Source organism: Pantherophis guttatus, chromosome 2, assembly GCF_059756535.1.
Source record: "Pantherophis guttatus breed Tessera chromosome 2, ASM5975653v1, whole genome shotgun sequence".
NCBI classification, from domain to species: Eukaryota; Metazoa; Chordata; class Lepidosauria; order Squamata; family Colubridae; genus Pantherophis; species Pantherophis guttatus.
Window position 1 is genome coordinate 204,772,610 of NC_142064.1, and position 27,323 is coordinate 204,799,932.

The 27,323-nt window shown below is 40.0% G+C and overlaps 1 protein-coding gene across 3 annotated transcripts; it reads right to left on the reverse strand.

Annotated features, from left to right (window-relative positions):
* HK3 (hexokinase 3) lies at positions 1–27,022 on the reverse strand. 3 transcript variants are annotated; one of them, XR_015732601.1, is made up of 17 exons: positions 26,009–27,022; positions 16,466–16,614; positions 15,006–15,125; positions 13,845–13,943; positions 13,597–13,696; positions 13,013–13,199; positions 12,082–12,237; positions 10,404–10,637; positions 9,528–9,832; positions 7,586–7,734; positions 7,273–7,392; positions 6,116–6,211; positions 2,509–2,608; positions 1,576–1,759; positions 1,320–1,475; positions 576–778; positions 1–334 (listed from the first exon to the last, which is right to left on the reverse strand). XR_015732601.1 is itself a non-coding variant. In XM_034442445.3 (17 exons), exons 1-17 carry the CDS (start codon positions 26,670–26,672, stop codon positions 199–201), a joined length of 3,189 nt encoding a protein of 1,062 aa, XP_034298336.1. In that variant the 5' UTR covers positions 26,673–27,022; the 3' UTR covers positions 1–198. The 3 variants fall into 3 exon arrangements, 2 of the variants coding, with proteins under 2 accessions (XP_034298336.1, XP_060544459.1); XM_034442445.3 differs by having other exon boundaries at positions 576–809; XM_060688476.2 differs by lacking the exon at positions 1,320–1,475 and having other exon boundaries at positions 576–809.
* Between the last annotated feature and the right edge of the window lie 301 nt (positions 27,023–27,323).

The following is a 27,323-nucleotide window of genomic DNA, read 5'->3' on the forward strand; positions in this document are numbered from 1 at the left end:
GGCAATGGAGTTTGGTTTATTTCCCTCCTTGTTTTGAGCATGAATCAGAAATGTTAAACAAAACTGCAAAGATGGGGGTACCACAGCTACCGAAATCTGGCGTTCTGCAATTTTGTCACAGCTGCCTTAAAGAAGAATAAAGTCCACGCTGCAGATCAAGACCTGTATCTAGTGAAGAACAATCCAGTCTCCTGCTTATTAAGAGATCTTTGTACGGCAGGCCACAGCAGCAATGAGTGCAGCTCCCTTTCCTGAGCCATCTTCTGACAATAAGAATTTGACATTGCAGTTTGGAGCCAGCAGGGCTACTGTATCCTGAAGTTTTTTTGCAAAGCTGTAGGTAGAAAGAAATACTATCACGGGAAAAGGAACCAACATTTAGCCCAGAATCAAGCAAACCCCATACCAACAACAAAGCACCTGAGTTAACACCCTGCCTGGAAATATTGGCTCTTGCTGTTTACTCCTTTTTCTTTTCCACAAAATAAAGTTAACTGACATTGCAAGTTCCAAATATCCCAGAGATTATATATAATTTTGCCTCCCCCCCAGGTGATGCAGAAAAGTCAACTCACTAAGGGTTCATCTTATACACTGTCCCATCCACTCCAACCGTCACCTCCAACTTTGTCATGCGCTTATTTTCTCGAATCTTTTCTACAATAGCTGCCACTCCAGCTGCACACATCATAGCAGCTCGCGAAGTCACGGTATGACACACTTCCTTCACCACTTTGGCGTCCTCAGGAGAAACGGGCAACCCCAGCTCTTCCAGGATCTGATAAACATGTTGGCGGCTTTGGCTGTCACTTAATAATATTAGAAGTAGAGATAGAAATTTGTTCTTTATTGGCCTTACAGTAAGTGGAAATATGGGGATTCTGGCAATCCCAACTGGGCCTCCTTTTAGCCATATTCGTTCTAAAGAAACTGTTTGTATGACCAACTGTGATCAGTAATATTTGGCATATTCTAAACAGAAACCTGCACAGTTCCAAATAAACAATGTATAATGCATCAATGATCACTCTATAGTCATATACCAACTTGCCTATTTTCTAAATCTTGTTTTGATTGACTTTTTACAGAATTTAGACACTAGGGCAGATGCAGTCTTCATTAAAAGGAAAGACCAAGGTAGACATGAGAAAGCCAAGTAAATTCACTCCAGACAGAAAGATGAATAGATAGAATAGTAAAACCTAAAGCTGATAACTTTAGGCATTTTAACTGCATTGGAACTTAAATTCTATATCTAATGACAAGATTCCTAGTATCAGGCAAAATAATTATAGACAATAGAATATATAAATACTTACTTCTCTATGTCTGATAACAATTTAGTGGGAAAGATGCCTTTGTTCTGAAGTCCTTTTAACTCATGACCCCTAAAGAGGATCTTGCGAGATGCTAACTCCAACAGAACATAGCGCACTATCTCACCCAAATACATGCCACTAATCATCTTCTCAAATCTGTGCGACATGGAAATCAGTATCATACAAGGAGTTGACCTTGCAGGTAGCCATCACCACAACCCCACCAGTCAATCCCCAATAAAAACTACACAGTCACCTTTGTTGGCTAGGATTGAGAGATTCTTTATCCACAATGTCATCATAAGGTGTTATGTAGTGCTCAAGACAGCCATCGTCTCCAAATGCCCCACATTCCATATTGATGCACATTCTGCCATCATTACTCTCCAAGGTGCCCACATTCCTCATTTCTTCCATATAGCAAGCATTGCATCCAGTTCCTTGAAATAAAATAAGAGGGAAATGAATCATTGCTCAAAACTGACTATCATACTTTCCTCCATTCTGATCAAGAAAATACTGTGGGCCAAGGTTAATTTTTTTAAAAAAAGTCTGCCCAATTATTTTTGCATTTTAAATGCATTAGGAATATAGCCTTATATATTAATTAGTGGCCTGGAACAACAGAACATGTAGCCAACAATGCCAAGACACATAGAGGAAGGGCAAACCTGCACTTAGGAAGATATCCTCCTGAACTTCAAAGATGGACTCATTTACACAGTCTTACTATTTATAAAGAGGGGAAGCCAAGTGGCTCAGCAGTTAAGATGTTGGGCTTGTCAGCTGGAAAGCCGGAAGCCCAGGTTCGAGACCCAAGTACCATGTGACAGGGTGAGTTCCTGTCCTCATTCCAGCTCCTGTCAGCCTAGCAATTCGAAAGCATGCAAATGCAAGTAGATAAATAGATACCACTTCGGTGGGAAAGTAAGAGCTCAGTGATGTCATGCTGGCCAAATGACTGTGGAAATGTCTTCGGACAATACTGGCTCAGTGGCCTTGAAACAGATGAGCACCACCCCCTTTAGTCAGCAACAACTAGTGGAGTAAAATCCAAAGAGACTCCTTTACCTTTTCACCTTTTACTATCTATACTCATCCTACTGATCTCATACTATTCGCCTAGTTTACTGAAAGACAAAATATAATTTTTGAAAACATAATTAAATGATGCTGTTTTCCGACTTACCAACAATAAGACCAACTTCACAGTTATGGTCTAGATAGGCACATGACATCATTGTTCCCACTGTGTCATTCACTAGGGCAACCACATCTACATCAATAGTCTGGGAAAAGAAAGGGCGGGAGGGAGAGAGAAAACAGCAAGATGTGTTACCAGGCAACATGATTTCCTGTCACCAAGTAACCAGCACAGATCCATTGGGTTTGTCGCACTGAAAATTGGTCCTCTTTTCCTTTTCTTTTAATATTGGAAGCGCTGCCCTATCAGCCTAAAGGGAGCTCTTCAGCTGTGTCACTACTATCCAGTTGATTTGGTGAAGGGATATTAATGTTTCTGTTTATGAAACTAGATTCACTAAATCAATAGCAAAATAGGTACACTCTGTGAATGCCTTAACCCAATTAGCAATGGATGAGGAGGGTAAGCTTTAACCCAAAATGGCCCAGGATTTAGAAGGAAGTTAAACTACCTTTCTTCAATAAACCCATTTTGTTCAAACAACCCAGTAAAAGATGGGGCAGCTCTAAAATCCTACCTAGTTAGCTAGTTAGTTCTCCATGAAAAGAAGTGAATATAAAGTGTAGCTGTAGCTGTAAACCCAAGTCTCACCTTTATAAACTCATTTGCAGTCTTTCATCTACCCTAGACCAGGGTGGTGGTTGTCAGCATCCAAGCCAAACCCACCTCTGCCTGGCCAATGGAGTTAGTGATACAATGAAGTTTTATCACTTTTTATTCCCTCTGGTGTTAAGAATTTATGAGTTACCAAGTACTTCATAGACAATATGTGAGGTTTTTGTTCTCCAAATAGTGACTTTTGAACCAGTAATTGTGTGATTATGTAATTGTATAATTATGTGCTGATACCAGTAAGAACTGATTAGATTAACGGCCAATTGTGTACAACATATGGTGAGAATAGGGCCAGTGACCTTTCCCATCTGATATACTTCAATTATGGCACATTATACAGTATATACTGACTGTATTTGCACAACATACTCTATCTGGTTACTGAATAGATCTATTTTTGAGTTGCTACAATGCAATGAGCTAAAATCCAACCAGATGGTTTGGGTTGATACAATACAATAAGTCACCAAAAAAAATCTAATCAAGATTTTTAATCAACATTCGAAGCATAATATTCTATGAACAGCAGCATCTGTGAATGTGTGGTGGTGTCAGAAAAGGCAAGATACTATAGTGGCTGAAACAACACAATCCAAACTTTGTCCCTTTTTATGTGTGTTACATCACACATATGTACAAAAGATTGGGGCTTTATTCCAATGCTATACCTGTGGACCCCTCTGAGGACACCACTGTAGAAGAAGGCAACTACCAGGTCTTGAACTGACCTTGGTAAGCTGAGTGCATAACCGCAATCACTAATTCAATTCAAACTTCCCACTTGTTTCTTTTGTCTTAGTTATATATTTATATCCTTTTCTGCTCTGGCAAGTGATCATGGTAACTAACAGAATGTAAAAATAAAAACAGTATATAAAAAACTACAAATACAAATAAAATAAATATTGAATAATCTAATAATTAAAACCTTAGCAAAAAAGTTGCATCCTTGTCCTACACATAGGATTGGGGGGGGGAGAGAGACCAGCTGCTATCCTCCCCTCCAAAAGAGTGCATTCCATAGAACAACTGGGAGAACAGCGCCTTCCGTACGCCAGAAAGATTGTTCTTTGCTAGCAGGAGTTTCTTCTGGCAGGTCTTTCCTCCCAAAGTTTAAATCAGACAAGATCATAAAGATTCAGATAGGGTCTGAACAGTTTGCAGTTTTAAAGGTTGCTATCAATACCTTCAATGCAGTGGTGAAATCTGAACCGGTTTACTACCAGTTTGCTAGCTGCACATGCAGAGTGTGCACCATGCACCAAATGCAAGGTGTGCACGTGCAGTGTAGGCCAAAAGGAGGCAAATGGTAAGTAGAACAGCATGCGAGGGGGAGTGATCAGCTGTGGCGCGCACTTCTTTTTTACTTTTAAAAGCATTGCTTTTAAAAGTAAAAAAAAGCCTCTGACTCAGCTGTGATTGTCAGAGGCTTTTTTTTACCTTTTAAAAGCATTTTTCTCTTTGGCCAAAGAGGTTGTAGAAAAAATACTTTTAAAAGAAAAAAAAAGCCTCTGATGATCGCGCAGCTCAGCTGGGCATTGGGGGGGGCAGGGATTTTTGCTACCAGTTCTCCAAACCACCCGCCGCCATTGCAGTGGCGATCTGGTCTGAACCGGGAACATTTCACCCCTGCTTCAATGGTACCTACAGATGATTGCCAAGTTGGATCTTGCAGTATAGGTATCATATGATCCAAAAATCTTGTACCAGTTAACAACTTCAAATACAGCTTCAAGTTAAGTTTAAAATATAGTCCCGTGATAAAATGTTGGGTAGTCAAAATGGGGTATAACTAAGGCATGGATAGCCACTGCCAAAATAACTGGTTTAGAGCGGAACCCAGCTAACCAAACTTACAAAACAATGCAAAGACAATTCTTGGCACAACAATTTACCAAGAATCCAAATGGCCAGACATCAAGGATCATTTCCAGCCTGCAAATCTCTTCCTTCAGAGGATTACAGTCCTGTGCAAAACAGGATGCCCTTGAATCTGCAAATCTAGTTTCCAGATTACTAACACTACCTCTTATGTTGCTGCTGGATTTAAGTTTAGATTATTTTCTCCCATGCAGCCCAATATCAAACTTCATTAAGTTGGGAAAAAACTTAACTTCCCCAGTGTGTGTGGAACTACATATATACATAAGCAATGAACAGGAAAAGACTTTTTGTAGGGTAAAGCAGTGGTGAAATCCTCTGCGGGTTGCCACTATTTCGCTGCCCGCGCATGCGCCCCAAATGTGTGCTGTGTGCGCCAAACACGCTGCATGCGCATGTATGTACAGTGCACACCAAACGTGCTTCGCGCAGAAAAAGGAGCCGTTTGAAAGTAAGTAGAACAGCGAGGGGGGGAACAGCTGTGCCGCACAATTTAGATTCGCTAGAAAGCAGGATTTCCTGCTTTCTAGCAGATGTAAATCACGCGGCACAGCTGATCGTCGGAAATACCAGTTCGGTATTTTTTTACTACCGGTTTGCCTGAACCGGTAGCTTTTATTACTACCGGTTCACCCAAACCAGTGCGAACCAGTAGCAATTCACCCCTGGGGTAAAGTAACTGGGAGAAAGAATTTGGAGTGGAAAACCCAAAACTGAAGAAAATTAAACAATTTTTTGCCTGCTCCTTTTTGTTTGGATTTATTAAAAAAAAATTTTTTTTTCTCCGCTGCTGGATTATTTCACATGATATAAGCCCCCACTTTGTGGAAAAGAAAAGATAGGCTCAGATTTATAGAAGAGGTTTGGCAAAGAATAATAGTTAATAAGAAATTTATCTATAAATCTATCCTTCTTGAAGTTGCATTTCTTTTAGAAAATCAGTGAGTAAGTACCAGTATATACTGTAGTTTGCAAAGGAATATGGCATATACTTTCCCTATCTATAGCACCATTTTGATTGATGTGAATAAGCTTGAGCAACCCATGTCAAGTACATTAGCTTTATTTAGACACTACTTTTGCATGTCATATATACCTTCTGACGCTGTACTGCATCCCGCAACAAATTCACAACATCTTCTCCTACGCAGTCAGTGGCACTGAAGCCTTTAGTCCATCTCAGCAAGATGCCCTGTCAATGCCGGGGAAAAAAAGGGAAAATGCCCACTTGGAATGGTTCAGAAGAGCTGGTCTCCAAGCTGTTTGTACGTAACATGCTATTCAATAGCATGCAGCCAATATAGTGTTCGTTGTTTAAAAAGTATGTATTTTTTGTATGTACATTACAAGTATAATGCCTGTCAGAATGGCTTCCTTGAGCTTGAATGGAGTACAAGGATCATTAAGTTTAAAAAAAGGATTATATTTTGCCATATAGACCACACTGGCATTCTAGAAAAATAGTAGGTGGCAATTACTCAGGGTTTTATTGAACTCTGTAGATCTAACCAGAAAAAAAGGACAAAAGTAAATTGGGGTAGAGCACACAACGCTGAATTAGAAAAAGGTATCTAGCGAGGTACTTTCTAAATTGATATCCTGTGACTGCCTGTATCACTTTCAGAGCCATATTGTAAAAAATGCCCATGAAATCATCTTAAAATTTCAAATATGCCCTAAAAGATTGCCAATGACTGCATTAGGCTATTCCCTTATTTTGTCAAGGAGAAATGGCAGCAAGCAAACAGCTAGGAAATAAGGCAGGACTGATTTAGGAAATAAACATTCTGAACAGCCTTTATCTTCCTATCTTGCAACTGTGAGGACTAGAAACTTTCCAATTCAAAACTGGATAGCTTTTCTAGGCTTTTACAGAATTATAGCCAGTCATGACTTACCAGAAGAAAATAATGGAACTATCAGGAAAAAAATTTCCCTGGAAGTCATTACTGGTGGCATTCTCAGCAATAGCTGGATTTCCCAATTTAGAAACTGCATCATGATTCCTTTGTTGTTGTTTTTTATTCTTTGTCAATCATTTCAATTGATTGATTGATATTGATTTAGAGACTATCCAACGCTAGAACATTTCTTGGTGATTTTCAATTAAAACCAGGAAAAACAATAAGGGGAAACACTTCTGTTTATTTCATATTTCATGAGTTCATTCTTGTTTCTTTCCCGTTTCATCTCTTGTTATATACATACATTCTACCATCTATGTAATACAATCCCACCCATTCAGTTTCATACCTTATCCAGGCTTATTTGATTGCATGGAAAGGAAAAAGTGAACCCAAGTGGTAGATTATGTGCAGACATCCCGTGCTTAGTTTGAAAATCCACCATACAGTTCACAATGTGATCAAACAGCTGTAGGAATACAAAAGAAGGGAGTGGGATATGATGCAAAAATAAATTTGGAGTTGAAGTTACTTGATAGGCAAAATTGCTAGTCTTAATCCTAAAAGGAGTATCCATATTCATATGTCACAAGAATTCAAGAAATCCACAATCCATTCATACTCTATCAACCAAAGCCATATCATCCTTCTCCTGCGCTTACCTGTAGCCCAGTACTTTGGGTTATTTCTGGTGGAATGGCATAAGTCTCATTGATGATGTGCACACCACCCTCCTCTTGGCTTTTCACCTGTACCATCAATACTCGGAAATTGGTTCCACCTAGATCCAGTGCCAGGAAATCCCCTCTCTCTATAAAAAGTGTATGGACAACAACAGCCTCAGTGAAATAGACAGAACTTTACAACTCCCAATCTTCATCAGGATGCTTCAAGAAAATCCTACTTTTTTTCCCTGTGAGGCAAATCTTTTGCCAGCCTTAACAAATGGCATCAAAGGAAACATGTCATTTTCCTTCAGTGAATCTTATTTGCCCTCTAGCGCATACATTTTTTATCTGATGGCTTAAGACCTACTAGTAGTTTGCTGCTGAACTACTGGCAGATTAAAATAATATATGCTGCCACTGCAAATAAGTGCAGTAGGAAATGATAACTGGGTCTCAAGTTTAAGTAGGGTAAAAGTGCATTCCTGCATGTGAAATTGTTCAAACCTATTGTCCTACGTGAATTGGGAAATCTCTAGACAATCACTGTCTCTCAAGCCAACCCACCTCACAGGGTTATTATTTAGGAGAAATAGGAAGAGGAAGGAGTATCAAATAGGTTCACCACCTTGAGTTATATTTATAAAAATAATAAAGTAGAATGATAAATAAAAGCAAGCATAGTGCCCTTTGCAGCAGGATAAACAGCAGTGGTCTCGGGTCAAATAAATAACCAGGCTCAGGTAAGATCTAGTCACATGGAGAGCTTTCTCCTGACTTCCCTGAGGCAAAGTCCCCGAAGTACCATCAGTACGCTTACGACACCCAGCTGTACATCTCCACCCCGGACCACCCCAACGATGCCCTTGAAGTGATGTCCCGGTGCCTGGAGGCCGTACGGATCTGGATAGGGAGGAACAGGCTCAGGCTCAACCTATCCAAGACTGAGTGGCTGTGGTTTCCGACGTCCCAATATAGTCAGCTGGTGCCATCGCTGATTATTGGGAGTGAATCATTGGCCCCCACAGAAAGGGCTCGCAACTTGGGCGTCCTCCTGGATTCACAGCTGTCTTTAGAAGAGCATTTGACGGCCGTGACCGGGAGGATTTTTCATCAGGTTCGCCTGATCCGCCAGTTGCGTCCCTTTCTAGATCGGGACTCCCTACACACAGTCACTCATGCCCTCGTCACCTCTCGTCTGGACTATTGTAATGCTCTCTACATGGGGCTCCCCTTGAGGTGCACTCGGAGGCTCCAACTGGCGCAGAGTGCGGCCGCGCGGGTGGTGATGGGAGCAACATGGAGCTCCCATGTAACACCTCTCCTGCGCGAGCTGCACTGGCTCCCGGTGGTCTTCCGAGTGCGCTTCAAGGTTTTGGTTACCACCTTTAAAGTGCTCCATGGCTTAGGACCTGGTTATCTACGGGACCGCCTGCTACCACCAATAGCCTCCCACCAGCCAGTACGCTCCCATAGAGAGGGGCTCCTCTGGGTGCCGTCGGCCAAACAATGTCGACTGGTGGCCCCTAGGGGGAGAGCCTTCTCTGTGGGGGCACCTACGATCTGGAACGAGCTCCCCCCGGAGATACGGAGGATCCCGGATCTTCGCACCTTCCATCGTGCGCTTAAAACGTTTTTATTTCATCAAGCTGGCCTGGCCTAAATCTTCTCCTTTTTTAAATTTAAATTTTAAACACAAATTTTAATCTGTTTAATTATGGGGTATTTTAAAATTCAGCCTAAATTATTTAATTTGTTTTACTCTATTGTAAATTTTGTATCTCTGTGTTTTATCCTCTGGCTGTTCACCGCCCTAAGTCCTTCAGGAGAAGGGCGGTATAGAAATTTAATAAAATAAATAAATAAATAAAGTCCATAAATACAGTTCAAAACACTTCCCTCTCTAGATATAGGGCTCTACCCAGCTTCCTTCTCTCACCAGAGCCATCAGGCAAATAACAGACGAAAGTGGGCAACATGCGTAGACAGCTTTTCTTGTTGGCTGCCTTCGACAGGCCGTTATCCATCTCTTGTCTGATCCCATTCCGTAATCTTTCAAGATCTACAATTGAAAGCTTTAAAGGAGCCAGAACTTGAGCCAGGCCCTCTCGATGGTTTCTAAGCTTCACTTCTACAGCTGTCACTATGGCAGCCCCTAAGATACTGCCGTCATCTGATGGGATAAATGTGACAGAATATTCAGGAACCAGCTCTTTCAGGGTTTGCTGCAGTGTCTCACTGTACCTGGAGGGAGAAGAAATGTCAAGGCTTTTTGAAGGATAAAGACAAGAAGTAATCCGTTGCATTGGTCCAATCACTCTTTCTTGACCTATGCCTCTTTTTAGGATTATCACGCTCAAAAAGGAGTAAATTTGCTTCTTATGTGTACATATAGGCCTCCTTGCATTATCCAAATGTTATACAAAATGGTAAAAAAATATAGTTTGAGATGGTGTAAACAACTTACAAAGGAAACAATTCAAGCTTAGAAATATTTAACTGGATAGAACCATTTCTCTCTCTCCCTCCCACCCCTCTCTCACACACACATGGCTTACAGCAATACAAGAAACTGCAGCAAAACAAAGGATTAGGCAGACTTACTCAGCTGATAATAAAAAAAATAAATATTGGTTGCTAAGCTGAAGAAAAGAAAAATCATTCGTAGAAAAACCTTTTAGAACTTGTACCCTAATCCAGGAGAAATGCTAACAAAACCATACTAATTGAGCAATAATACCAATAACTATTGGCAAGAGAGACTAGCATTGGTCTGATGAAAATAAATGTTCCTCTCTCCAATACAGTTCCTTACAATGAATGGCTCTTGTACATGTCCCCACTCATAACTACACAGATCTTCGTCTCTGGGAGCTGATGTTGTTCATGAGTATGTGTGAGAATAGCAGCCAATCCAGCAGCACAGAGTTTGGCAGACCGGGTGTATACAGCTTGGCATATTTCTTGCACATGGAAACAGTCTTGATTGCTTGCCACTAGTCCAAGACGACAAAGGAAACTTTTGGTTTTGGCAAGGCCCACTTTATCACTGTAATTAAAAATATATATGAGTTAAGGGAGATGCATGCAGAAGACACAACCAGTTCTGACCTCAGCAAAGGTTATTAATGGAAATGAATAAATCTAGCTATAATGGTTTGGTAGAGGTGCTCTGTTTTTTAAGATGACATATTACCAATGCAAATTCAATTTAACTTTCTTTCCTTAATCATGTCTATGGAGATTCTGAGTCATCCAGGTCATGGTTGTCCCAAAGGTGCTTTTTCAAGAGGCAACTGGACTTTCTGGTTTTTCTTTGAAGATGTTTCGCTTCTCATCCAAGAAGTGAAAAGCAGCTGAAGAAGCTTCTTGGATGAGAAGCGAAACGTCTTCAAAGAAAAACCAGAAAGTCCAGTTGCCTCTTGAAAAAGCACCTTTGGGATTCCTTAATCATGGTTTAATGTTTAGTTTTCACTGCCACTAGCCACTAACTGTGATAAATACTAACCAGCTAACATCTTAAATGGCCTTGGAGGAGGAAACGCACATCTTGATCAAAAAGGACCCAGTTAACATTAACAATGGTCAATTTTAGCATACAAGCTGTCCTAAAGCATCATTAAGGGAAAAGCTGGTGGAATTTCTGCAAAAGAAGGAAAAAGAAATGGCGGAAGGAGTGTTTGTGAAATGGTCTGCTCAGTAATAATAAATTTGGAATTGCTAACTCTCCTAACATCTGACTTCTTTCTTTTAAGTCTTACATATCTTACATAAAATTACTTTCTAGGTAAGAAAAATGTAATTAAGCTCATTTATAAATCTGTGCTAAAACCATGTACATTTTAATACTATATCAAATAAATTTAATATCAATTGAAATACTGTATTTCAAATGATGTGTGTTTTAAAGAAAATTACCTAATGTATGTAATCTTTGGAGTAGCATAATGCTTGCCCCTGCCAGTGATTTTTATTTTACTTTTTATTAATTACCATTTATCATCTTCAATGATTTGCAACAGTGATTATACAGATTAGTTTATCAAGTGTATCACACTTCTAAAATAGCTTTATATCTTGACCTGTATATGATGTGTTACTCTAGTAAAAGCACACAAATATTTCATACATAATTGACACCCCTTATAATAATGCTCTGGAGGTTTTTGTGCGTATATGTTTTTCAGACTGTTACATACATTATATGAACTCTAAAATCACATTTCTTTGTTACCTTCTTCTATAAGGATATTTTATTCTAGCAGTTATCCTACCTGAGATGCCATAAACAATATATCTGTGCATTCTGCAAACACTCAAATGAAGAAGTTAATGTATTTTTTAAAACATGACTCAGAAGTTAAAGTTAAAAGGCTTACTCCTCTTGATTGCCATGTGTAGGACTAAGATTAAACTAATAAGTCACCCAAAATCTCATTCTACTATTATTTTTAATATAAGGAGAAAAATCTGATATCACAAGATTAGCTTACTCTGTGACCTCCACAATGTCTTGTAGTGCCAGCTTCCCCTTGATTAATAATGTGGGAGTCAGAACACCATTGAATAATTCAGCATTCCCAGACAGATTAGCCAAAATAATTCGGACAGTCTCACGCACATAATAGGAACTGGTCATCTTCTCAAACCTGGCAGCAATAACACAGGAAAATCATTGCCCCCCAAAAAAATCTGAGTGGAAGCAGTAAAACATTCACCCTGGGTAGCTAGCAGGTAAACTATACACAATTCACAAAACAGCTTGGCTATGTCTTATTAATACCTGGTGCTATGAAAGACTAAATGAGTTTCATCCCACATTAACAAATGAGTGTAATATATAGAATCAGAATTATTGGATTTACTTATAATCCTGGAACCAACTATAGTTCTGTAATTTTAGGATCCTAGTTCCAGGGCAGGTTTCTCTAGATATGTCAAATTGGAAATCCAGAAAAAAGCAAATGGAGGTACAGATAAGATGGGATAAAGCAAGGCAAATATACATAATAATATTTTAATTTAGTGGATTGAAGTGCAGATTGAAGTGGTTTGCCATTGATTCAAGCTCTGAGCCACTGAATTCATGGATTACATACCAGCCTTTTAAAAAAACTTTTTAACTTTTTTCCTCTATCTCTTTTTGCAATATTTTACCTGATGAAGAGTTTCTGTGTTTTGATTGATTCTAATAAAAAATATTACCGAGACTTTGAATTTGTTTGGTATTGCAGAAATGTATTTGTTATAAATGTAATCTGTAAGGCTTTGAGGCTTCAAGAATGGAATTTGAAGCAACAACTCTGATTTTTACTGGAATGCATAAATGACTTAACCCATTGATTCACTGATTCTTCTCTGTGGCAGTATAGGTTAATGCTTTATAATCATTATGTTGCCTTCATTTCCTTTACTATGACCCACCTGCATTTTCCTTGATCCATGGATTCTTTATCTACCAACACGTCAAACTCTGTTAGTTCCTCACTCAATTCTCCATTATTCCCAAATGCCCCCCATTCTGTGTTTATGCACATGAATCCCTTAGTTTCCTGCAAGTTTCCAGGTATGCGCTCTGTATCTTCCATATAACAACAGTTAGTGCCAGCATCTATCAGTAAAACAAAAAACAAAAAAAATGGGAGAAACACAATGCAAAGAAAATAATCACAATAAAGTACTAAGCACAAGAAGACTTGAAAGTTAAATGAAACTATCTACCACCTTTATAGATCTTTGAAATTGCTAAACTATTTAAGATATTGAACCCATCTATGATGATACTGCTTTATCTTGGCCAATGGCTAGTGTTCCTTGTTTTGAGGAAATGCAAAATCTTTCTGGTTCTCCCTACTACCTTTATGGACATTGTCCAGTACTCAGTTAAGAAGCTTTCAGTCCAACATATATATTTAATACCTGGACACAAAAAAATAAACCCTAAAGTGTGACATGTATGATCCTTGTAGTTGATCAGCAGTATTATCTTGTGCCCAGCATTTGCTTACCTATCATTACTCCTACTTGACATGGCCTGACATTAGAAGAACAGCTCATCAAATCTCCCACAGCATCATTCACAACAGCAAGCACCTCTATTTGGTAATTCTAGAGTAGTTAAAAGTAAGATATAAATCAATATAAATCAATATAAATCAAAATTAAAAAAAAGAGAGAGAAAGATCAAAGTGGCTCTCTTGCTCTGTCTTACAGAAACCTCTGTTTTTACTGCCATTGACCCAGTTACTACTCTAACCTTGCAATTCTCATTGATAGCCGTTTGGAGCAATTTGGTCACATCTTTCCCCTCCACACCTGGCCATCGGAAATCCTTTGTCCATCTGATCAGTTTACACTAAGGGAAAAAAACAGAGGAGGAGATTTTCTTCAACATATGCAGTAGCCACTAGGAAACTAAGATATTACCTACAAGCACTCTTTTTCAGGACAGAATATGTAGAGTAATAAACTGTAATAAAAATCTCTCACTTAAGGCTAATCTAGGATGATTTGTTTCCAGATCTAATGTAAGAATCAATGTTTTCTGAAAAGAGAAGGGCTACATCTTAAAAAGATGGGGAAATCATGTTTGGTGGATACCACACTAATCTTATCAGAGGGTATTAATCTAGAGCAAAAGAGAGAAGGTAACAAAAGCTGGGAAAGAAATATACCAGAAAAAATTGGGGCCAACAAGACAAGAAATAAAGGGAGAAGCATGAGAGAGGCAGGTAGATTTAAAAATAGTCAGGGAAGAACAGTGAAACCACTGAGACTATAACTCACAATCTCATATTCCTACACTAAAACACAGAATATGAGAAGTGAACAGAGAAACCTAATACAGACAGACTATAAGCTGCCATAGACACCAGCAAAATTCATTGAGGTGATCCTCAACTGGAACATACCCTGAAAAACAGTGGTGAAATCTAACATTTGTTACTACTGGTTCTGTGGGCGTGGCTTGGTGGGGGGGGGTGTAATGTGACTGGGTGGGCGTGAAAATTCTTTTTTTTACTTTTAAAACCATTTTTTATATGTAAAACTGTGTAAAAAATTCTTTAGTTTGCCTCAAACACGGCTAGCTCTGTTCCCAGTCATTTTAAGCAAGACTTTTTTCACTCCAATGATTTATAGCATCTTTTAGAGCATGCAACCATTGCTATGGCGATATATCACTAATGAAGACAGGCTTTATATCGCCACAACAATGACGGGGTGATACTACATGACACTATAAAACATTAATGTAGAAATCTCTTTACAGCTATTCCTTGCCAGGCAGTGTTGTATGGCAGCAGTTGTGGTCAAATCTTATTTCTACTTCTTTGTTCTTCCCATTCAGAAAATGGCAATCTAAGAAACAGAGTTTCCAGTCTTCCAGATAGTTTACTATTGTCAATCAGTTATTCACCTGGTTCAGTGCAATATGATCACAAGAGAAAGGGAAGGTGAAACCCAGTGGGAAATATTTCTTGTTTAAGTTAAGTCCACCCAAAAATGTGTTCAGGCATTGCGCCATGAATTCAAAAACCTGAAAGAACAAAGAGAACATTGTAAGTAGACAGACTATGCCCCCATCCTCCAAAATGGTACAATTCAGAATTTAAAGTCAAAATAAAATTTCCAGATCTGAACATGGAATCAGATCACATGACTTTTTTAAAAAAAATAATCCTTGAATCATCCTCAATTTATTAGTTCATCATCTGTGTATCACTCAAATTATACATGTCTCCTCACCTTTTTATTCTCACAACAATTTTACAAAGTAAGTAAGTATCACTACAGTACCCTTATCTTTGCTCAGTTCTCTGGTTCTAATTTCTCTGAAAAAGCCAAGCATAAAATAAAATATTGGAAAAAGAAGGGAACATATGTGGAGGGAAAGCCACTAAAAGGAGAGAAAAACATTCAGGAAATATTATTTTATTATATTTTTGATTATCTCTGGGAATATAAGGATTATATATTTATAGTATATTATGATCAAAATGTGCTCAAGTGAAAAAGACATTTTTCAAGTGGCTAAATATCTCATAGGACACAGATTATCCCAAAATAAAAGGGACAGCACAGCCCCTTTTTTTTTTTTTTTTAATTTGATTTATATGCCGCCCTTCTCCGAAGACTCAGGGCGGCTTACAATGTGCTCAGCAATAGCCTTCATCCTTTTGTATATTTATACAAAGTCAGCTTATTGCCCCCACAAACTGGGTCCTCATTTCACCTACCTTAGAAAGGATGGAAGGCTGAGTCAACCTTGAGCCTTGGCGAGATTCGAACCCTGCAGTAATTGCAGGCAGCTGGTCTTAAGCAGCTTAATAACAGGGTGCCTTAAACCCTAGTACTACCAAGGCTCTTTCCATATGCAGGGGCTGTGCTGACAAAAATTAGTGTTTTTTCCTTAGGTTCTAACAGGTTCTTGCAGAATTTTTTTCAACTGACTCAATTTTTCAAATGACTTCAGCTGCTGCACCAGAAGAAATGGGGTAGCATATTATGCAGCATGTCCTCTTGCACTGTGGGAACAGATAGATCATATTTGTAGGAATTCCCACTATTCACTTTCAATTTCTCTGAGTTCCTTTCTCCTTCCTAAAATCAAAGTATTCCAAGAGGAGTACTGTATAGCAGAAGTTCCAAGAAAACAAAGAAGAGCAGAATGAAAGCTAGGAAAAAATGGGAAAAAGTGAAAAAAAAAAGTTAGAAAATAAATAAATAAAATAACTTTTAATTATGGTACAAAAGAAGAAAAAATAAAGACTGCAGAATAGCAATGAGATCATAATAACAAGTAATTATGGATTAGGTGAGCTGAAATGGAATTTATGGGTTAGACAAGCTGACAAATTCAAATGCATAGAACCATACCTGGTGTCCACTGCCACTCAAAATCTTCTCAGGAAATGAGAAATTCTTTTTTTTCACCACCATTGGTTCATCAACATTATCCGTCAGTTGTAACAGCAAGACTTTCACCTGATCAAAAGTCAACTCTAGTCCCAGAATATCCCCTCTCTCTGAAAAAGACACGTAAGCATCCAGGAGTTTAGTTATCAAGACTGTTTCAGTCCTCCTACAGTTGCCATACAACAGCTTTCAATTTCCAGATGAAAGATGATGTTTCTTGGTGTTTTATTTGTTTATTTATTTACAAATCAATGAACAATTTTAAGCCCAAAGACAGTAAAGAGTAAGCAATGATAAGATTATTTCCCACTGGGAAAGGAAACATTAATCATTGTCCAGAATGTCTATCATGAATGACAACCTATCAAAAATAACAGAGGCTCATCACCATTTTTTCAACATTTGCCACAAAATTAGAATAGCACAATACTGAAGACTCACATGCCTGTTCCATTAATTTATCACATAAAAACATGATAAAATTGGATATAGTTAAGAGGAAGCACAGAATAAGGAATCTGGTAGAACCTTTTGTAACTACCACTTTTTATTAAAAAATATAAACTTTCATGAGCTGCACCTCGGCTCATGAAGGCTTATATTCTTTAATACAGTGTGTTAGTCAAAAATATGTTACCACATTTCTAGTTTTTTGTTTGCCACCATAGACTTACATGGATTTCCTACTGCAATGAAGGTACAGAAATGGGTTTCTGTACCCAACATTTTAACATCTATAATGATTAAAAAGTGTTGGAAACAAATTATGTTGTTTCTGCTAATGCAGAGGCATAAGTCAGCACTGCATACACATACACACCAAGATGCTAGATTACATTGCTAGATGCAACTGAAGTGTATGGAGCATCTAACAATGGATCTACATAGACATTATATCTTAAAAGTATACTGACAGGCTCATTATAGTATGCCTAATATTACCTCCACCTTGAAATTTTCCCTATATTATTTCAAGATAATTTTTTCAACACAGTTTCAATGTGCTGTCAGGTAGAATGTGGTGCAAAGTTGTTTAATACACATTTTTCTTGTCAAATATTAACAAAAATGGCTGATGTTTATAAAAACAGGGAAAGTCAGACCTGGAAGTTTCCTGCAAAATATGTGAATGTAAAGAGAGTAAAATAAAACAAGGTTTTCTGATAATACCTACTTCTAAGATTGATTAGAGAGAGGACAAGTTGTGAAAAGAACAGGAGACAAGGGTATCCTAAAATTTGCTTTCCCCAGGGATCTGGAGGATAGGTAAGGTTTTATTTTATTTTCTTTCTAAAAAAATTACGACAGAAATACGGAAGCAAAGAAACAATTATTCAAATCTGTGCATGTTCAGCAGATAGAAGATTGTTTATCATGTGCTTCCTGAAAAGCAAAGAGAGGTGGCAGAAGAGGGAGAGAAAAGAAGGGAAGATAAAGATAATTAAAGGCTGAGGGAAATCTGGTATGAAACCGGATGCAAGACTCCAAATTTAAGGCTAATCACCTCTTTTGGCTCACTTTCTGACAACTATGGGGTTGCTAAATGCCACAAACTTCTGTAGGGAGATGAGAGCTATTTGAATGCTCTGCCCCAGACACCTGATAGGTCCAGCTTGTTTCTTTACAGCACTCACTTTGGGAGTTTCCCAGTAGCCTAGAATGTGGTTATGTTGGGAGTCTACTTGAACTCTGGAATATGGAGATGACAAAAACTCTCCACAAGATTTCTCCCAAGTGATTTCTTCCTATATACTAGTCCTGATGAGTCCTTTAATTTTTAGAATACTCCCAAACAAAGCATCAGAAGAGATACTTAGAGCATCACTAGTGGAAGAAAACAAGCAAATCTGATTGAACACGAATGCAAACTCAGATCTGGGCCTATGCTGTGGTGAGGAGGTCAGCAAAACAGAACTATTTCTCTGTTCTTATTCAACAACCTCCACCCCTCCCAGATACCCCCAAGGATCCAGCAGCTCTTTTACAGTAAACCTATATAGCCTTTTAGGGAAGAATGATTTGGAAGAACCATCAATGGACCACTGTGAGTTACTAACAAAACAGTTTGCCTTCATTCAGTCAGAAAGGTAAACAGAATCTGAAGAGATGTTAATGGTTAAGTCTAGCAGTGTTACCTAGAAACAATGCAACCTGTAGATCGTAAAGTAATCCAGAGTCCTTTAGGGGGATTCTTGAATCCTATCCAACCTGACTTGGTTGTGCCACTAGTGAGAGAATTAAAGCTTGGTCTGAACAGTTATGAATGCCTTATGGGAGGATGAAACATCAGTGTCCCTAAAGAGGGCATTGGGTAACCTATTCTAAGAAGCTAACCTGAACCAAGCTATATTAGACAACTATTGTTCAGTCTTAATCTGCCCTTTCATGGATGGTATGGAGAAAGTGGTCATTGTAAGAGGAGGGAATGGCCTTGAGGGACAGGAAGAAGAATTGCTATACCAAGAAAACAGTCAAATAAGAGTCCTGACTTCTGCCCAGGAATGTAACATTAATAAGTTTCAGACAAGTCCTCCCTGATTCTCATGAAGATAAGTGGGGGAAGCACATTCAGATTTGCAGGATTCTGTTACTATAGCTTTGCAGTAAAAATAGTACCGACTTACATGATATTGGAAGCATAAACTGATCTGTTCAGAAGGACTAACATTAATCTTGCAAGTCTCCTACTTTCTAGAGAGGCAGAAGATCTCACTTTGGTTGCTGGAGATAACAGGACATACTGTACTGCTATCTGCCAAACATCTCATTGTAGCTTTCCTGCAAAACCAGCAGCAAATGAATTTACAAATAGACAATTTACAAAATACCATGATGCAGCTAACACAACAGTTGGGACAGAATTTGCCTCAATCTGCAGCAGCCTGCAGCACATGCAATGGAGTTTCTTAGGAAATTTGGGACATCAAGACCAATTCCTGACATTTATACTGTAGTGTGAACTGTTTATGGAGGGCAGACCAAGGGAGTTTCCCACAGATCATACCAGAGTGAATGTTGTGCTAAGTTGCCTAAAATAAAGAGCGGCTAAAGAACCATATCTACCATTGACAGCAATGATCCAGTTACCAGATTCCCAGTATATATTATTATTATTTTATTTACTTTTATTATTTTATGAATACTTGACCACATTTGATACAAAGCATGACAAGTTTGAATATACAGGGATGTTGTTTGGCTTGATTAATTGTAGAACTGTCTTTTTTAGCTTCAGGAATGAAATATTTTTGGACAGTTTATCTACTCTGTACTTATCTAAAGTACAGAGTGGTGTATTTAGATGACATGTTGGTTACTCTGAGAATTCTTCCTTGCATGAGATGCATTTTAGAAATGTCTTTAAAAACCTCTGTGGAAATAAGTGCTTTGCCAAATTGGAGTAGAGTCCCTTTGACTTTCCTTAATTAGACGATTTGGGGTACAGGACCTCTATTGAAGGCATACAAATGGATCCTGTAAATATACAATCTTTTTTATCATTGGCACACTTGCACACCTTGCTCCACTAATGTGAAAGATGTGTAACGTTTTTCTGAGCTTTGCTACTTTATACTGGAAGTTCGTACCCAATTTTGCTGACCATATAAAACCACTGTCTCAGCCCAAAAAAAGTTAATTGATTCTTATGGTCTACTTCAAAATAAAAGCACTTTGAAATTTAAAAGAACTCTTTGATTCTCGGCCACTACTCAAACATCCAAACTCCACCCATTTTAATATAGACCAAAGCTTCAAATTTGCTGGTAAGAACAATTTTCCTCCAGACAGGGAAAGAAGAAAAAGACAGATCTACTGCCAGGTGCCTTTCATTCAAGGTTGCTTCTCCCAGTAGAAAGCAACTACGACATTTCCATTTGGAGTTATTTGTAATGAAAATTGCTTTCCAATAATGGAGGCATTTCCTGGAAGAGGCTGCCAATACCATTGTACAAGCCATAAGAATTTAGGTATGCGGGAGGTACAATTCTTCACTATTCAACAAATCAGGTGAGAACCCTTTATCTTCTGTTTTGGCTTTTGTATTTCCAACATTCCAGGCTCACAAACAAGTTCCAAATCCCAACTCATGTAAGCCTGAGTACAATCTACAATGTATACCCAACTCCAAATAACATACTGCAACCAAGCAATTTGGAGTCCCACCCAAAGTCAGATTCTATGAAAGACTGAGGAGACAGGAGACAGGGTGATTATTTCAAAACAGATCAGAGCACTGCAACAGCATGAAGTTTATATCAGGGTTCAGATGAATTACCTCCAGGGACCCCAATAAGGCAATTTTTCACCTTTCATAATAGAGGAGAGGGCAGCTGTTGTACAATGGTTGTTTATCCATTTCCCTTCTTTAAGATAAGAAAATGGCACCATGGGGGGCGGGGGAAGAGGTTAGGCCTTATGGTGGTCAAGGGTAAGGGATTACATTTCAATTTGTCATGTCTATTATAAAACAAAAACTGTTCCTGGAAAGCCGCCTGGCTTGCTGTAACCTCTAGAGACCCCTTCATGGCCCTAGAACTCAATATTAGTGGATTTTATTATGATCTACCCCTAATACAGGGATACCAGCAGCTGGTAGTAGTGGATTTATTCACAAAACCGGCCCATTTAATCTCTTGCAAGAGTCTCCCAACAGCCCAGGAAACAGCACAGCTCTTGTTTTTGGATCAAAAATGTTTTTGGATGCAGAGTATTAGCCAATCATGACATTTTGGACCACGGCACTCATTTACATCCATATTTTGGGAGATGCTTTCTCACTTTTTAAATATTAAAATTAATTTGTCATTCTCATATAATCCAGATTCTAATGGTGACTTTGAAAAAGTTACTCAATTATTGTGGCAATATTTTAAAAGCTACATCTCCTAACAATAAGAGAATTGGCCTGAAACGATGCCTCCTGCAGAATTTGCCAACAGCAGTCCAATATATCCCTCCATCAGAATGTTCCTTTTTCAGGCAACATTCAGTTGCCACATTCATGTGTTTCCCTCCATACCTAATGTATCATTAGTTCCCTGTGCTCAGATTTTTTACAAGAGAGGCAAGTGGCCCACTGGCGTTAAAGGGGCAGCTAGAGCTGGTAAAGACAGCAGACAAATAGGCTGCACACAAGCAGGAGAGGGGTCAAAACTGCTGAAGAGGATTTGGTGTGCTTTTCTACAAAACCTTTGCCATCTGCCTGATCTTCAAACAGACATGACTCAAAGTTCATTAGTCTCTTCCCAGTGATTAAACAAATAAACACAGCCTTCCATTTGCAATTGCAACATCAATGAAGTTTTATCCTTTATTTTATAGATGTAGGTATCTGGTTCTAAAAGAGCCACCCTCCTCCCTACACACAAAGACAAATCCACCTTTCCTCATGCTGGGGGAAAGATGGGGAAGAACATGAACTGGACAATACACAGGACTCTAGACAGAAAGGAAAATGTTTAGAATACCCGATTCAGTGGAAATCTATCAAAATTCAGAGAGATTATGAAAGGCAGCCTCAGATGTGCATGCTCCACAAGTGGTGCACCATTCATTGATTGACAGCCAGAATAACATCACCCACAAGAACTACTACTGTTGCAAAAGACTGGGGCAAACCAAAACGAGCAAAAGTTTGACTTCTATGGGTTGGAAGAGGCCACAGAGCTGTCAAGAACACAAACAGAGAACAGAGAAGTTTCAGCTCCATATACTTCAGGGATGCACGACTGAGCAGAAGACAAGGCAGCTTCTTCCAGAACAGGAAGATAAAGAGTAGGCAACCCAGCAGAAAGGAACTCTCAGAGTACAAATGAATTATAAGATTTGTTGAGGGACTTTGAGAATTGCTAGCAGTGGAGAGGAGCAGCACACCTGCATTTTGTACTCATAGCCAGACTTGGATTTCTCTAAGAACAAGAGGGGGGGCTGGACCAATAGGGGAGGTGATGTAAAGGACAGAGGGCATGGCCTCGAGGGATAGATGGAAAAGACACTACCCAGACAACAGTCCAATGAAAGAGGCCTGAGCCCTGGGCAGGAATGTAAATTGAATAAATTGTCTGAGGCAATCCCTTCGCTAATTCTCATAAAGGGAGGGAGGAGGAAACACATTGCAAGATTGTGTTACTATAGCTTTGCATGACCTACATGACATGGGATTCATGTAGGGAAGTGATGTCCCAGTGTCTGGAGGCTGTGCGGATCTGGATGGGGAAGAACAGGCTCAGGCTCAACCCTTCCAAGACTGAGTGGCTGTGGCTCCCGGCATCCCGATATAGTCAGTTGACTCCATCACTGAGTATTGGGGGCGAGTCGTTGGCCCCCACAGAGAGGGCTCGCAATCTGGGAGTCCTCCTGGATAGGCAGCTGTCCTTGGAGGAACATCTGACGGCTGTAACCAGGGGGACCTTTTGTCAGGTTCGCCTGATCCGCCAGTTGCGGCCCTTTCTTGATCGGGATTCCCTGTGCACAGTCACTCATGCCCTTGTCACCTCTCGCCTTGACTACTGCAACACTCTCTACATGGGGCTCCCCTTGAGGAGCACCCGGAGGCTCCAACTGGTCCAGAATGCAGCAGCGCGGGTAGTGACGGGAGCAGCCTGGCGCTCCCATGTAACACCGCTCCTGCGTGAGCTGCACTGGCTCCCAGTGGTCTTCCGGGTGCGCTTCAAGGTGTTGGTTGTCACCTTTAAAGCGCTCCATGGCATAGGGCCTAGCTATCTTCGAGACCGCTTGCTGCCACCGACGATCTCCCATCGACCCGTGCGCTCCCACAGAGAGGGCCTCCTCGGGGTGCCATCAGCCAAACAGTGCAGGCTTGTGACCCCCAGGGGGAGGGCCTTCTCTGTGGGGGCACCTACCCTCTGGAATCAATTGCCTCCAGAGATAAGGAGAATCCAAGACCTCGGTGCCTTCCGCCGTGCCCTTAAAACCTCCCTTTTCCAGCAAGCCGGGCTGGCCTAATTTTTTTTAAGTGTTTTTAAGTGTTTTGTTTATTGTTTTTAATTAATGGGGCCAAATTTATATATGTATATTTTAACTGTATTTTAATATTTGTATTTGATGTTTTTACTTGGCTGTTCACCGCCCTGAGTCCTCAGGGAGAAGGGCGGTATACAAATTCAAAATAAATAAATAAATAAATAAATTCCTAAACTGATCTACCTTGAAGGGCTGACAACTATTGATTGCAAAGGAGACTGGAAGATATAGAGTATCTGGAACATTTTCAATTCAAGCCAAGGCATAAGATAAAAACTGCACTGTTTGCTCTCCTTGATGACATATGGTAGGCTTTTGATGGGGAGTGGGGGATACAAACTTACTAGCCATATTAAATGTTTTGGTCACTTTACTGTTGACCATTGCATCCTTCTAGACTGGATTTGGAAACCGGGAGCTCTTTTCTTTAGTACAACAGTTCTTTCCTAAATCGGTGGTTTTTGTCATAATATATGGGGAAGAAGGATTAAGCCTCCAGGTATTCCAATATGGGGTTCCTCAGGGCTCGACCTTCTTTGCTATCTATCTTACTTAATATCTACATGAAGCTGTTGGAGTCTAATATCCAACAGATTGTGTTAGGTGTCATCAATATGGTAATGATACCCAATTACATTTTTACTCCTAGCTACCTGGGAAATACAATGAAACTCTTGACTTGATGCCTGAAATTTGAAAGAGGCATGTATGAGATTCAGAGTTAGCAAAACAGGCAGCTGTTGCCCAAATTTTCTGTTGTGAAACATTTGTTAAGTGAGTTTTGCCCCATTTTAGCCTTTCTTGCCACAGTTGTTAAGTGAATCACTGCAGTTGATAAGTTAGTGACCCAGTTGTTGAATAAATCTGGCTTCCCTATTGATTTTGCCTGTGAGAAGGTCTCAAAAGGTGCTCTCATGCAACGGTCATAAATATGAACCAGTTGTCAAGCATCTGAATTTTGATCAATGATCATGGGGATGCTGCAAAGGTCGTAACTGAAAAATGGTCATATGTCACTTTTTTCAGTGCCATTGTAACTATGAATGGTCACTAAATGAACTGTTGTAAGTTGAGGACTACCTGTATACCAATTGCAAATGTTCCTGAAATAGGAGGTACTGGCTATAGTCTCTCACCTCCTTATCACCTTGTGGGTAGACTACCTGTAGTATGTTCTACATGGATCATCTTTGATGACCATCATAAATTGCAACTTATGAAAGTACATAAGCAGAGACATTTAGCAGAGACAACCTGGTATTATTATATAATACCCATATTGCAGAAATTTCATCACTTGCCCATCTGGCTACAATTTATACAAATGACAAACAAATAAATAAAGCCTTGGAATCTAATCTTACCACAGTGCTTCACACATTGAAGAGGTCCGAGTGCAGAGTCTGCTTTTGTGATAATCATATGCATTTTCAGTGTGAAGTCATTAAGAAACTGCTTCTCTACAGTACTGGAGAGCTACCCTCAACAAGAATTATGTGGAGGTGGCAGAATTTTTCCAAACTGTATTCTGCATAACTGTACTACATTAATGAATCCTCTGCCTATTATGGACAAACCCAAGAACCCAGAGCACAGACCAAGACCTTTATCCTCACCCTAGGAATTGTTGCCTCAGCCCAGCTGCTCATGAGTAAACATCACTAACTGCAGTTAAAGCGCAGGTTAGCAGATCTGGGCGTTCCGGGACCATCATTTTTGATCTTTTTATTTTTATGTGAATTTGGAGCAGGGGCATTATTTTATTATGTTGACTTTGTAATCTGCCTACAGCCTTAGAGAATAAGTGGTATGCAGACTCAACAAACAAAGACTAGATAAAAAAATAATAATCTCATGGTCATAATTTATATTCTCCCCACAACTCCAAGCAGGGAAAAATACTGTTTGGGGAAAGGAATTATGTGCATGTTCCCACTTATGTGGATACAACTTTAGATGTTAGAATTCCAGCAAGAACATGGAGGCAAACATTGACTCTTACCTATACATCAGGCTCATTTATTCATTAGAATAGTATCTCACTCATTTCTGTGCAACTCAAAGCAATGTGTGCAGTACTCCTACTCCAGTAAGGTGGATTGATCTGAGAGAAACTGATTGTCCCTCAGCTGGCTTCCATCTTTACAGCAGAATAAAAACTCGTGGTATCTGACTTTTTTCCAGGGCCTTAATCATACCTATTCAATAGTTGCCTTCCCTGTAGTGATGAATATTATCAGATAGGATGTTGGGAGCAAATTATGAGAAGGCTATACCACTGTGCAATTTCACATACAGGGGTATGTGCAAAACAATAAATAGTAATGCAACATTCAAACTCATTCCTTGTGAGATCTCTCAAGTGAGAACACCTTACATCTGTATCATTTTAAATTTTCAATTAAAATGTGTGTGTGTGTGTGTATATATGTGTGTGTGTGTGTGTCTCAGTGGACACGGTATTGATGACCTTGAGTTAGGATGGAAATCCATAATTATGAAATTGCAAAGCATGCTTACCACTACCATCCGGCAAAGCAGAAACATACGTTGGCAACATAGGTAAGTAACTGGTTACTTTGTCCTTCTGCATGAGGCCCTTTTCCAAGGCTGCCCCCATTGACTTCTTCACAGATTTGAGCTGTTCCAGGGTTACATAAAAGGGCAGTATACGTTTCTGGATGTTTTCAGGGATAGAGGAAATTTTAGGAGAAGGTCGATGCGGTATTAACCTATGAGCAGGCCTGGCTTCTGGGACGGTTGGTAAGGCTGTTTTGGTAACGGACACAAAGGAGGTAGTTATATTTCCTCTGTCCTTAAGCATTTGCTCATCTCTGGAGGAGCGTGGCAAGCCGGAATGCATTAATGAAAAAGAAAGAATGGATGAGTTGGTGGCAACAGAATCCTGATGGGGAAAAGAGAAAGAATCTTTCTCTGTCCGGTCAAGCGGATTTATCTCAGAGGCATCAGATCCCGACTTGCTAAAAGCAAAGAAGGTGTTAGAGTCCGGGGAGGCATTTAACATTAAGGAGATCCTGTGTGAGCTCTCGGGAACTGGCCTTGAATCTGAGGTACTTTTCAAGAAAAAGGAAACCTTAGAGCCCCTGGCAGAGGTAGGGCTTTCTGGCCCAGCAGAACCACTGCTGGCCCTCTCAGACTTGGGACCTAAGCCCTGCTCAGCCATGGCAAGAGACCCCTGGCCCCAAGAGTCACCAAGATGTGCAAGGGGAGAGGAGAGAAGCGCAGGCAGGCAAAGGAAGCCTGAAAGGGCAAAGAAGAGAAGCTGAAGGCTTGGGGCGCTGAAGAAGGCATGGGGTGCAAGGGGAGGAAAAGGTGGTTAAAGAGGGGCGCCAGCTAGCTGTTGGTGGGGTGAAGCCCGGGAGGAGAGGGGAGGAGAGGGACAAGCAGGAGCTGAGGAAAGGGGGAGAAGGAGGGAGGAAAGAAGGAAGGAGTCCCGGACGAGGGAGAAGGAGGCGGGCGGGGGAAGGGCGGGGAGGAGAATCCCTGGAAGGCAGTTGGAAACGGGCTGCCGGCAGAGAAGAGCCGGAGGGGAGAGAGGTGGGCGGGGGAGCGTAGAACGGGGACCACAGAGTGACGCGCAGGTTAGAGCGAGGCGCCGCTTTCTCTGGAACGGCCTTGCTTGACCTCACGTGAGTTGTTTCCCCACCCCACCGTAGGTGTGTGCAGGTTGCAACGCTCCGCCCAGGGAGCCCATCCAGTTGACCCACCCAAACTCCAACTCCACGTTGGGAGAGACTGGTTACAGAACGCCCCTCCCTGTTTTTCAATTAGGAATGTTGTTGGTTTGTACTTTTTATTTTAATCTCACTTCTAG

What these genes read in the sequence shown, in the direction of transcription:
- HK3 (XM_034442445.3), bottom strand. Translation starts at nt 26,672, where the DNA reads ATGGCTGAGCAGGGCTTAGGTCCCAAGTCTGAGAGGGCCAGCAGTGGT. An exon ending in TGAGTGGCAGTGGACACCAG is followed by an intron (nt 15,126 to 16,465) that starts GTATGGTTCTAT and finishes TTGTTCTTTCAG; the next exon opens with GTTTTTGAATTCATGGCGCA. An exon ending in GACATTGTGGAGGTCACAGA is followed by an intron (nt 10,638 to 12,081) that starts GTAAGCTAATCT and finishes TTTTAATTACAG; the next exon opens with TGATAAAGTGGGCCTTGCCA.